Source organism: Mycteria americana, chromosome 17 (assembly GCF_035582795.1).
Source record: "Mycteria americana isolate JAX WOST 10 ecotype Jacksonville Zoo and Gardens chromosome 17, USCA_MyAme_1.0, whole genome shotgun sequence".
In the NCBI taxonomy this organism is placed as follows: domain Eukaryota; kingdom Metazoa; phylum Chordata; class Aves; order Ciconiiformes; family Ciconiidae; genus Mycteria; species Mycteria americana.
The window spans coordinates 7,494,510-7,506,632 of NC_134381.1; the positions used below are offsets into that span (position 1 = coordinate 7,494,510).

The 12,123-nt window shown below is 41.2% G+C and overlaps 1 protein-coding gene across 2 annotated transcripts in view; it reads left to right on the forward strand.

Moving 5' to 3' along the window:
• The window catches only part of NUP188 (nucleoporin 188), a 30,114-nt gene that overhangs the window by 8,292 nt on the left and 9,699 nt on the right, over positions 1 to 12,123 (forward strand). For both annotated transcript variants that reach the window (XM_075519577.1, XM_075519576.1), the window contains exons 12-30: positions 359 to 448; positions 1,027 to 1,092; positions 1,627 to 1,746; positions 2,222 to 2,348; positions 2,468 to 2,623; positions 2,979 to 3,105; positions 3,742 to 3,829; positions 3,923 to 3,999; positions 4,162 to 4,276; positions 4,625 to 4,745; positions 5,002 to 5,068; positions 5,497 to 5,625; positions 7,555 to 7,688; positions 8,082 to 8,188; positions 9,000 to 9,206; positions 9,859 to 10,028; positions 10,371 to 10,440; positions 11,094 to 11,161; positions 11,806 to 12,001. In XM_075519577.1, coding sequence (XP_075375692.1) covers positions 359 to 448; positions 1,027 to 1,092; positions 1,627 to 1,746; positions 2,222 to 2,348; positions 2,468 to 2,623; positions 2,979 to 3,105; positions 3,742 to 3,829; positions 3,923 to 3,999; positions 4,162 to 4,276; positions 4,625 to 4,745; positions 5,002 to 5,068; positions 5,497 to 5,625; positions 7,555 to 7,688; positions 8,082 to 8,188; positions 9,000 to 9,206; positions 9,859 to 10,028; positions 10,371 to 10,440; positions 11,094 to 11,161; positions 11,806 to 12,001 — 2,235 coding nt within the window. The remainder of the gene's footprint in view (positions 1 to 358; positions 449 to 1,026; positions 1,093 to 1,626; positions 1,747 to 2,221; positions 2,349 to 2,467; positions 2,624 to 2,978; positions 3,106 to 3,741; positions 3,830 to 3,922; positions 4,000 to 4,161; positions 4,277 to 4,624; positions 4,746 to 5,001; positions 5,069 to 5,496; positions 5,626 to 7,554; positions 7,689 to 8,081; positions 8,189 to 8,999; positions 9,207 to 9,858; positions 10,029 to 10,370; positions 10,441 to 11,093; positions 11,162 to 11,805; positions 12,002 to 12,123) is intronic.

Genomic DNA, 12,123 nt, shown 5'->3' on the forward strand with positions numbered 1-12,123 from the left:
TCTCTGTGTATGGTTTAATTAGAAAATACTGTGTATGAGAGTAAACTACTTTGTAGGCAGAAACCAGTGAAAGCAAATCCTTTTGATTTCTATGAACACTGAGTGCTTCTTTTTGATGTTTGGAAGGCATTTCTCATGATAATGATAGTGGCAAGATTTCTCATTCCGGTGAAATATGTCATGTTAATGTGGAGCTTAAGTAATGACTGCTTCCTGTTTTGCTGCCCCTCTGATGACTGCAGCAAGGGTGTATGAAAAAGACAGTTACTCAGTTTGTAAAGCAGACTGAATACAGTTACAGTGTGTTCTGTAATTCATAGTCTCTCCTATAATGGCCTTGTGTATTCTTTCCTTCCAGTGTACTGCCAGCACAGCTTGTATGTGTATTTATGGACTTCTTTCCTTTGTCCTGACGTCACTGGAATTACATACGTTGGGCAATCAGCAGGTGAGCATCCAACGCTCATTGCACCTGTAACCTAATTTAAAATAACCTGTCGTAACTGATGCTAATTACTTTTGTTAAATTGTGATCCTGCATTTGAGACTGCAAACTTTATGTGACTTAGATCTAGAAGAGTGATTTGCTGTTTTTCCTACAGCATTTACACAATGCAAACTTAGTAAACACGTCTGCAGACTGGCTGGTTAATAATGAGAGAGCATATCTTGCACTTGAAGTCCTATGGATTTAAAACTAATTGTTGATGTGCTACTTCCAAAGCAACGGAAATAATACATACTCCATTTCCAAGTTTGAGAAGACATCATATAGCCCTTTGCAGATGTAGTGGACATATTTGTCTTGGCCAGTCCATTCATGATAAGGAGCATGGCTTTAGGCTGGCTGTGTGTTCTGGGTTTGGGTGTGTTGGGTGTTTCTTTCTGTTTTGACTAGAGGAAGTACTTACGTTTTGGCTGGTAAACATGAAAACTTAAATTCCGAAGATGTGGCAGAACTTGGTTGGGATGAAATCCTCCTGTGTAAAGTAACTTTTATTTTCTCCATCCTCTCTTCTTTTGAAGGATATAATTGATGCTGCGTGTGAAGTTCTGGCAGCTTCCAGCATTCCTCAGCTCTTCTGGAAGACGGTGAGTGTGTTGACAACTTCCTTGACCTACGTTGCTTATAACTAACACCTGATAAAAGATCCCCTTTTAGGAAAGGAACAGACTGATTGTATTTATTTAGTTAGTTTCTAGCAGGGCCTGAGGAGCTAGTGTTCATTTGTATCTATCTTTGATTTACTTTTGCCCTTTCCTGCCTTTTAGGTACAGCCTTGGCTTTACCCTTGAAGGATACTGGAACAAGTTTTAATATAGGTGATAGTTTAAACCAGGACTGGGGTTGCAAGGATTGAACTAACTGCTGGCAAAAGCATCATGCTTATTTTTTTGTTGTCACAGAATTAGGATGATATGTAATGCATTATAGTCTTACTTCCTGCCTTATACTTGCACACTGCCTCATGCTTTAGTCTGTGCAAGGACTGGAGTGATACTTTTGTGCATGATTAATGTTAAATGTACAACTTAAAAAGGAACTGTATCCCTTGTGCTATACTGAGACCATTTTAGCATTTCTTTTTAGTAATATGACTTTTTTTTTTTTGTTTCCACCACCAGGAACCTACTGCGGGTCTGGGTATTATCCTGGACAGTGTGTGTGGAATGTTCCCCCATCTTCTTACTCCTCTCCTTCAGCTGCTCCAAGCCCTCGTGTCTGATAAATCTACTGCAAAAAAGGTACAGGATCTCTCTTGGTGTTTGGGAGATGATTTATTTCAAGACAGGGATAACATGCTGTGTGATAATGCTGTGTGATTCTTTCTTTCCATTGCATGTGCTTGTCTCAATTGCAATCTTAGATAACAGACGTGAAGCTTTTGTCAAAGAACAGTGGACAGGGCTCCTTTCTAGTCCTGTGCTGTTGCAGGACACTGTTTTCTGGCTTTTAGAAAACTTCTCAACTCTAATGGCTGAAGATTAAGATACTACCTAATTTTTCAGGTTGTACTTTACTCATAAGAAGTTCCTGATTCATTAGATGAGACTTGTCTGGCCATGTGGGCTGTCTAATAATGTTTTGGTAGGGTTGACGTGTTAGAAGGATATTGTCCACGTCAAGAACACTTGCCTATTCCTGAACATGACCTGGTTGATTAATTTTTAAGAAGGTCTGGCTCTTCGGCTGTATTGTTTAAGCTCTCTCTGTATGCAGGTATACAGTTTCCTGGATAAAATGTCCTTCTATATCGAACTGTACAAGCATAAACCTCCTGATGTGATCTCTCATGAAGATGGCACACTTTGGCGAAGACAGGCTCCAAAGCTCCTCTATCCTCTTGGTAAGGAAATTGCACTTAACCTTTTCTTCTGAAATGCTTTGGGGAATTTAGTTCTTTATCCGACTTCTACCTCATGGGTAAATTTGTGACTTTATTTCACCTGCTTCTTCAATCTTTAGGACTAGGTCAAACAAATCTGCGGATACCTCAGGGAACAGTGGGCCAAGTGATGCTGGATGATCGGGCTTATTTGGTACGATGGGAGTATTCCTACAGCAGCTGGACACTGTTTACCTGTGAGATTGAGATGCTGCTCCATGTTGTATCGACAGCAGGTGAGATAGGCTGGGAGTATAAAAGAGAATAAATAATTGTTAATTGGCATCAGTTTGAGGTTAATAGTAGGATTGAACAGCTCTGAATACTTTTGAAAGAGCATGGAATACTTTCCCAGAAACCTGATTTTTCTAATTATTATTATAATACTGTAAAATTCACTGCAAAAGGCCAAGAGCATGTAGCGAGATGAGATAAATTTTAGGTGAGGGAAAAGTGGAGATAGATAAAGTAAATGTTTTTTGGTATGGGGAATGATTGTGGGGATGTGTGGTAAGATTAATGTACATTGTTCCAGATTTGATTACTGCTTAAGTATGATTTTGCATTCTAGTGTTAGTTTTCTTTACCCAGATGTAATTCAGCATTGCCAGAGGGTCAAGCCAATAATTGATCTGGTTCATAAAGTCATCAGCACTGATGTATCAATAGCAGATTGCCTTCTGCCAATCACGTCACGAATCTACATGCTCCTGCAGAGGTAAGTCACTGACCGGCATGAAGTCACTAACAGCGGAGGTACCTGAAAAGATAATGAGCTGGAAGAATGGCTAATTACTAATTTTGGCAAGAGCTTTGCAAGAAGCGTGTCTCAGTGCTTGAACTCCCCAAGGCTGGTGTTCAGTTCTCGAGACTGTTCTGGCTACACACTGTTTAATGCTTTGATGCAGCAGAATGGCCCCTCTTCCATTTCTTTCCTGAATGTTGTGCAATTTTATCCATTTAAAGGCATTTTTTATTGGTAGCTATGTTTACATGAAAGGGGAATAAAACATATCATTAGAGCAGTAACTTCCAGGTGTTAAGAGTTGTACTTATTAACTCTCCTCTCAGTGTTAACTGCCTGGGAATTGATGTTCTGCTGCATAATTATTGTTCGCTGTGACAGTCTGCTGGCTTGCCAGCCTTGCCTCTTGCAGTAAATTGATCTGACTCAGGTGTGAGGGGGAGGTGGCAAGTCTAGACTGAAAGTGCAGACTCTGGTGTCTGTATTTACCTGGTTAGGTTTTATATTTGTGTACTTCAGTCAGAGAGAAGCTTTTTTGATCAAAACAACAGTATATAGGCTAGACCACAGATGGCAGTGCTTTTTATGCATAATATTTCTTTTTCCTAGGCTAACAACTGTAATCTCTCCCCCTGTGGATGTTATTGCTTCTTGTGTTAATTGTTTGACAGTACTGGCTGCTCGGATGCCAGCCAAGGTGAGGAAATGACCTTCTGGGTTTGGTGGGTTTGAGAACCAGTAGACTCATATATGTGAATGAGAGGGAATATCTGTACTTTTTCTCTTGCAGGTCTGGACTGACCTTCACCATACGGGGTTCTTACCATTTGTTGCCAATCCAGTGTCCAGTATGAATCACATGATTAGGTATTCATGATCCCCCAGCCCCCCTTTTTTTTTTTTCCCCCCTAACCTATTCATAACCTGTCATAAGAACTTTTTGCCAGTGTGAAAGCTATGCATCTGACATCTCTCACTCATGTCAGAGTCCTGCTATTCATGTAATAAACCCTCTTGCTCATTTCACAGTGCAGAGGGAATGAATGCTGGGGGCTATGGAAACCTATTGATGAGCATAGAACAGCCTCAAGGCGAGTACAGTGTTACCATCTCCTTCCTGAACCTGATCACAACTCTTGTCCGGGTGAGTGCTTCTGGAATGGTCTGCCTGTGAAGTCAGCTGTAGGCTGTTATGATAGGAAAGTGAAATACCGTCGTGTCTGAGATCCCCTGTGCAACGGGTCTCTATGAGTAATCATTGGTTGACACTCCCTTCTGTGCTACTGTTTGTGCTTTCTCTGTAGTCTGATTCTTTCAAAAAAGTGTTTTGATTCATCTGATCTACAAAAGAATAGAAGTAGCTTGTAAATCTATGTTTCCATACTCAATAGTTTTCTCACACTTTAAAGACATATGGAATACATATCTTCCTGCAAAAGGTTTCTTGTCCTTTTGACCAGAAGGGGGACAATAACATTTCTGTATCTCCTAGGGACAACTTGGTAGCACCCAGAGCCAAGGACTTGTGCCTTGCATTGTGTTTGTCCTGAAGGAGATGTTACCAAATTACCACAAATGGCGTTATAACTCTCATGGAGTGAGAGAGAAAATTGGTAAGGATGTTGAGGAGGGGGTGAAGGAGGAGGAGGGCATAAAAAGGGTCACCTGTCTTCTCAGAGAGAATGTGTGAATTTCTACTCCTTATGTATCATACCTAGAAAAGGTATGATACATACCTTTTCTAGCAGCCATGTAGGATTTGCTTTGTACATCTACCAGCATTGCTAGATGCTGTGATTTGTTTGAAAATGTTAGGAACTAGGCTACAGATCTTCCTGAACTGAGTAGTCCATTTCATCTCTGTTTTAGGATGCCTTATTCTGCAGTTGATCCATGCTATACTGAATTTATGCCCTGAAATGGATCCTCGCAGCAGGTAAGACAGGTGATGGATTTCAGATCTGCACCAGCCTGGCTTACAGTGTAGGAAGGCTCTGTTGCTATCTTTTTTTTTCAGTTTTTGAATGTAAATGACTAGGAATGAACTGGCATGGTTGTGTTAGTGCTGGTTTCAGCTCGTTTCAGTGTTACTGAGTACAGGAAGGGTGGGAAAAGATTAGGGACATTGTTTTTTAGAATACCTGGTGAAGAAAGAGAAAACAGTAAATAGATTTCCCGGGACAGAGTGCCATCCACTTTCCTACTTGGTGTATCCATTCTGAAGAAATTAGAAGGGAGAATAAAGTAGGGGTCGGTGGGGTGTAGAAATTAAGAGGTTACTTTGTGGTAGTTTTCTAAGTGCTAGGTGGGAAAATACTGCAAGTGCTCCTGGTGATGATGTCCTGTGCTGTTCATTTCTCACAGCAATGCCCCCAGCCTTCAGTCCTTGTGCATCTTCAGCCTGGCCAACACTGAAGCAGGGCAAGCTGTCATTAACATCATGGGAATTGGTGTGGACACTATTGATATGGTAATGGCATCCCAGTCTAGTAGGTGAGTGGTGTGTTTTGTTTCAGTAGTGTAAGGAAAGAAGCAAATGATAATATTTGGAATGTAGCTTTAATTGATTGCACTTAACAGGGAATCAGCATAGTGGCTAGCCATGACAGCCTGCCTTGTATGGTCTGGAGGAACAAGCCTTGTTTGTTCCAGATCTGTATATAGTCTTTTCTGTACACTATCAATTTCACAGAATCATATCATAGAATCATAGAATGGTTTGGGTTGGAAGGGACCTTAAAGATCATCTCGTTCCAACCCCCCTGCCATGGGCAGGGATACTTTCCACTAGAGCAGGTTGCTCAAAGCCCCATCCATCCTGGCCTTGAACACTTCCAGGGGTGGGGCATCCACAGCTTCCTTGGGCAACCTGTTCCAGTGCCTCAGCACCCTCACAGTGAAGAATTTCTTCCTTATGTCTAATCTACATCTGCCCTCTTTCAGTTTAAAGCCATTGCCCCTTGTCCTATCGCTACATGCCCTTGTAAAAAGTCCCTCTCCAGCTTTCTTGTAGACCCTCTTCAGGTACTGGCAGGCTGCTGTAAGGTCTCCCTGGAGCCTTCTCTTCTCCAGGCTGAACAACCCCAACTCTCTCAGCCTGTCTTCATAGGAGAGGTGCTCCAGCCCTCTGATCATCTTGGTGGCCTCCTCTGGACTCACTTCAACAGGTCCATGTCCTTCTTATGTTGGGGGCCCCAGAGCTGGACGCAGTGCTGCAGGAGAGGTCTCATGAGAGTGGACTAGAGGGGGAGAATCACCTCCCTCGACTGCAGGTCATGCTTCTTTGGATGCAGCCCAGGATACAGTGGCTTTCTGGGCTGCAAGTGCACATTGCTGGGTCATGTTGAGCTTCTCATCAGCCAACACCCCCAAGTCCTTCTCCCCAGGGAATGATTTCATGCTAGGGATGATTTCATGCAGTTGTTTTAGTTTTCTATTTCTAAATGACATTTGGAGCATGCTCGTGGGTGTAAATGTGCTCAATTGTTTAACGTTTGCTAGCAGTTACATTTTTTTAATAAAGAATTCACTTGAATGCGATTTGTAGGATTGCATGAGTGAATTGGAAGTGAGAGGATTAGAGCCAATGTTAGAAGTGTTGTGTCTTCAAGTAACACCAGAGTTCAAGTGAAGCTATGCTCATGAATAAATAGTAATAAAGCTTGAACTGTAATTTTGGAAGTGGCTAGGGATGATTAGTCTTTTCAGGGTGGTTCTGAAGGCAGCTTGAGGTACTCTGGAAGTATTGAAGATGTCTCCAGTGTTGAGCACCTTAACCTCTTTATGTGGCTCTCACTGAGGCTTGAATCTCTCTCCTTTCCAATGTTCTCTTTTCCTGGCCAACCTTAACTTGACACATAGCCAGCCAAACTTGCTAGCAGGTTTGTTTCTGATAAAGTCTGCCATTTTTTTTCTTTCAAAACAAGTCTGGAAGGGAATCCAGACTTGTTAAGGAGAAAGTGAGACCTATCGGAGAAACCTTTTTGGCTTTAATGTCTCTTCAGAATGTTTATCTGATAAGGAAAATCTTAGGAAAATACCAGACTTGGAGCCAGTTTTATCTCTTAATCCAGTTCTGGTACACTGTAATTTCTGTAAGATTGGTTCTGCAAATGTTTCTTCCTTTGTCTTAACCCATTTTAAATCTCTGTATCCCAAAGGGAAAAAAAAGTGACAATAGGCTGTCAGGCTGTTTTTCTTTTTTGTTTGATGCTGAAAACTCGGGGCTGGGTAGACTATTTTTTGTGGATACGTGGGGTTTGTATTTCAGCAGCTGTTGTGTGGTGACATGACAGTCTGAGTAAAAATGTCTTATAACCCCCAATTGACAAGAGTATAGAATTTCCTCTTTGAATGTTGTACAAGTAATAAATGTCGGTTGTCAACACAGTTACTTACTTTGGTTTCTTTTTGGAAACACAGTGATGAGTCACAAGGCCAAGGTCAACTGCTGATCCAAACAGTTAAGCTGGCATTCTCGGTTACCAATAATGTCATCCGGTTGAAACCCCCCTCTAGTGTGGTATCTCCATTAGAACAGGCACTTACTCAGCATGGTATGTATTTCTCCATGGGGACAGCTTGGGCAGCTATGCTTTTTTTGTTATTTGCAAATAGTCAGTGTGTGTCTCATTACAAACAGTAGTTAAGATCTCAAGGTTCCAAAAAGTGGTTTCTAGTGATGGCGGAGGCCTGTTCTCCCTCCTCTAAGGCATTCTCCTCTGGGACAGCTTCTAAAGTATTAAGCAAACGTGGCTTCTTGTTTGCTGCTTTGTAATGAGATGGGTGTAATTGCAGAATATAGTAAATCAGCTGCCATTAGAACCTCTGGCTGGGCCCATGCCTTGTTCTTTTGGAAGACTGACCTAGTTCTCACCTTCTGCTACGGAAATCATTATTTGATAAATAGTTACATTTCTTCTCTTTGATTTTAATTGTGTTCTCTCCAGGTGCTCATGGAAACAATCTTATTGCTGTCTTGGCCAAATACATCTACCACAAGCATGACCCTGCACTTCCACGCCTAGCCATCCAATTGCTCAAACGACTGGCTACGGTAAGATGAGACTCACACAAGTGAGTATTTTGCTTCTCCCCTTGTGACTGATTCCACCACTGAAATTCTTTCACCATAATTTCTTCAGGCTTTTTTGTATCAGGGAGCTTTAATGCAAGTCAGTTGAAGGCAGCATGGACTGAAAGTTGTAAGGCAGAGCATGTTAAAAAATCACATAAAGGGCCCTTAGTTTTTTAACATAATCCTCTGCTGTTTCAGGAGTCGCTCAGGCACTGAGAGGCTTCACATGAGTGGGGTGTTTCTGCAAAGTATTTGCACCTCCAGTTGATCTCTTTCCACTTTTTTGAGCAACTTTCTCAAGTCACAATCTTTAATACAATTCCTACACCTTCTTGACTGGAACTTTAACATCTTACTGAGAAGAGGATCCTATTTAATTTTTTATCGGGAGCTTTCAACTTTGTCTTTTAGACTTACTCTTTTTGGCTACTAAACTTCTGAGAATGTATTTGCAGTTTTATTAAAGCATGTAAATCCAGCTCTGGGTTTATTTATTTCAAGAAACATTATTCCAAAACTGTTTTTCTCTCTGTCTTTTCCAGTTTTGTCATAACCCTTGAGAAATAGGTGAGGGATAGAGCAGAATTGCCAGAGAGGAAAATTTGGATCACTTTGCAAGTTTCTTCCTGCTTAATGACAACAACTTACTTTCGAGTTCCCTCACATAAGTTCGTAGATTCAATATCAAATATTTTGGAGTTTCAATTTGAAATGCAAATCACCTTTTATATAGAGAAGCATTCTGTAGAGTTTGGTTATTCTTGCTTCTGATGTTTCTTTCCTTTTGCAGGTTGCTCCCATGTCTGTTTATGCCTGCCTTGGTAGTGATGCTGCTGCCATCCGTGATGCCTTCCTCACCCGCTTGCAGAGCAAGATTGAGGACATGCGTATTAAGGTCATGATACTGGAATTCCTCACAGTTGCGGTGGAGACACAACCTGGGCTCATTGAGCTGTTCCTGAACTTGGAAGTGAAGGATGGCAGTGATGGGTCAAAGGTAGAATAGCAGATATTTGCCCAAGGACTCGCTAGTCTTTTTTTGTAGCATTCATAGGAGTCTTACGGCACTAGGCTCTAAAATCTGATAGTTCTTACATGTAACCTGATGTGCTTAATGCAAAATAAATGCAGCTTGTGCTTGCAGTTAATGGATGTGCTGCTATCCCAGTTTCACTTTTCCCTATAACCTAAGAGAAACTTTCCCCAATGTTTCAAGGCAGATACTGAGTTAACATAAGAACATCTACCGGGTCAGACCAAAGATCCCTGTGGCCCACTCCCTTGACTTTGACAGTGGCCAGTCAGTGAGAAAGCTGAAGGTTGAGGTACAATGGACAGTATCAGTTTTCCAGAATACTCATTCTGGTGCTTTGCAGTTCAAGGTTGTCTTGGGTTGGGACTTTCTGAAGGCACTTGGTCTTAGTAAGTCTTAGCTTAGCTTGTTTTTTATTCCCCTAAAAATATTTTTTTTCTCTCCTGTGTTATGACTACATTCCTTGTAGTTATATACAAAATATACGACTGCATCATGTACTCAAGATTTATTTGTCTGTGTATTGTTCAAGTGGAATCAAGCACATTCTGCTTTAAGAGGTTCCTACATAGTGATTCTGTGGCGATGTAACCTCTCTCGTTTCCTTTTGCTTTAGGAATTCAGCTTAGGGGAGTGGAGCTGCCTCCAAGTAGTCTTAGAGCTGATAGACTCCAAACAACAGGAGAGGTACTGGTGCCCTCCCCTCTTGCATCGTGCTGCCATTGCCTTCCTGCATGCTCTGTGGCAGGACCGTCGAGATAGCGCCATGCTAGTTCTGAGGACAAAGTGAGTTGTTGTTTTCCTACAATGCATTTTCCTTCTTTTTTTCCAAAACACTTTTTCTATGGTTCATCAGACTTCCCAGGGACATTTGTATCTTCGTCTTTGTGTGTCCTGGTAAGGGTATGCAGTGTACAGGCTTTGAACTTAGTCTCTCAGGAAAGAAGATGAGAAGCCCGTATGTGCATGTTCAGAAGCAAATATATTTCATTCTGTTTCTTTTATAGAAAGCTCTATAAGCTTGTATTTACCAAAGCATATTTTCTATGAAGTTTGGAACAGTCAAAATGCTGCTAGGCATGTGGTGTGGGGGACATAACTGATTTTACTTCTGTATATATCTCTTAGGCCAAAGTTTTGGGAAAATTTAACCAATCCCCTCTTTGGGACCCTTCCTCCGCCTTCAGAATCATCAGAGGTGAGTTACATCCAAACAAAATGAAGGTAGTTATGTACTTCTCAGAAAAGGTGTCTAAGTGATGTATGTGGCTCTTCCCTCTGCTTGCAGTTTTCTAAAAGGAAGTATGATCAAGTGGTTTAAACACAGGCAGGAGATGAAGTGAATGCTTTCTGGCTTTGCAGAGACTGTACAGCCATGAACTGTCTTTTGAAATTCTCTGCTCTTTATTCACATATGAAACAAAAATAGATGTTACCTACCATCTGTGGTAACACTCTTTGGAAGGTATGCTGTCTGTAGTGTATCCATACTATACCTCATCTGCTGTTTGGCAAAAGAAACTCTCCTTTTTTTTTTAAGGCATAGCTCAGGCTGACTAGTATCACAGAGGAATTGATTAGGTTCTTGTTATTCTTCCTTTCTGTGGGCGTTTTCCCCTTCATTATGAAAGTCCTGTACTCTCACTCAGAGTGCCACTTTGAACACAGCATTCTTTCCTTATTATCACCAGTCCATGGTCAAATGACATAACTATTGCTATCGTGGGAGAAACAAGTCTCCTGCAAAACTAGAGTATCAGTCACTGCAATTGGATGGGTGGGGATAAATCAGAATTCCACTCACCCTGCAGAGCTGGGTGCTCAGATTTTGCCTTTTTTTTGTCTTTATAGCTCAGTGTCTTGGATACCTGTGCCTTAATAATGAAAATCATCTGTTTGGAGATCTACTATGTTGTCAAGTGAGTCTTTGGTAGTCTCTCCTTCGTCCCTGTACTTTTTAATTATCTAAACTGTGCGCATTAAATCTTGATAGACCATGCAGGCTTTGAGGGACAGAGTACCTGTAATCCTGTGAACGTGTGGGAGGAGCAGTGATTTATAAACAAATCACAAATGTGCATTTGAGATTCTTGCAATCACCAATTGCAGAAAGAGATGTTACGGTGTTTCTGCAGCCTGTAGGTGAGAATGTTAGTATTTTCCTTGTACCCTGGAATGAGAATATAGAGTATTTATTAAAACTAATTGGAAACTAAGATAAGTATACCTACTATGGTGATTGCTGAATAACGTTTTAGTAGTTTTCTCCCACTCATTTTGTTTTCCTGGACATAACTGCCCTTTAATGTGTTGAAAAGTCACGATTAACTAAAATCTCTACTTAAAACAAACAAACAAACAAAACCAAGACATAGATTTTCTTCAGGGATCGTGTTTTTCCTTCACATTTGATGCAAAAAGTGGGATTCCCTGCACAGGTCTAATATGTGGAATAACCTTCACTTGCAAGCTGTGTCCTTGGCTTTCCTACCTGAATCTCAGAAGAAGTATATTTTCTGACCAAAGAATAAATGAAGATAACTTCTCCTCTTGATTTGGTCAGGGGCTCACTGGATCAGTCCCTGAAAGACACGCTGAAGAATTTCTCCACCAAAAAGCGCTTTGCCTATTGGTCAGAATATGTGAAGTTACTGGCATACCACGTGGCAGAGACAGAGGGTAGCAGCTGTGCCTCCATGACAGAATATCAAATGCTGATCTCAGCCTGGCGGATGCTGCTGATAATCTCTACTAGCCATGTAAGAGCTACCGCTTACCTTTCATGATAATCTGAAATTAACATTTTGAATAATACAATGTCGGCTTCTCAGGGCCAGCTAAGCCATCATGAGAATTCACTGGTGTTTCTTTCCATTTTCTT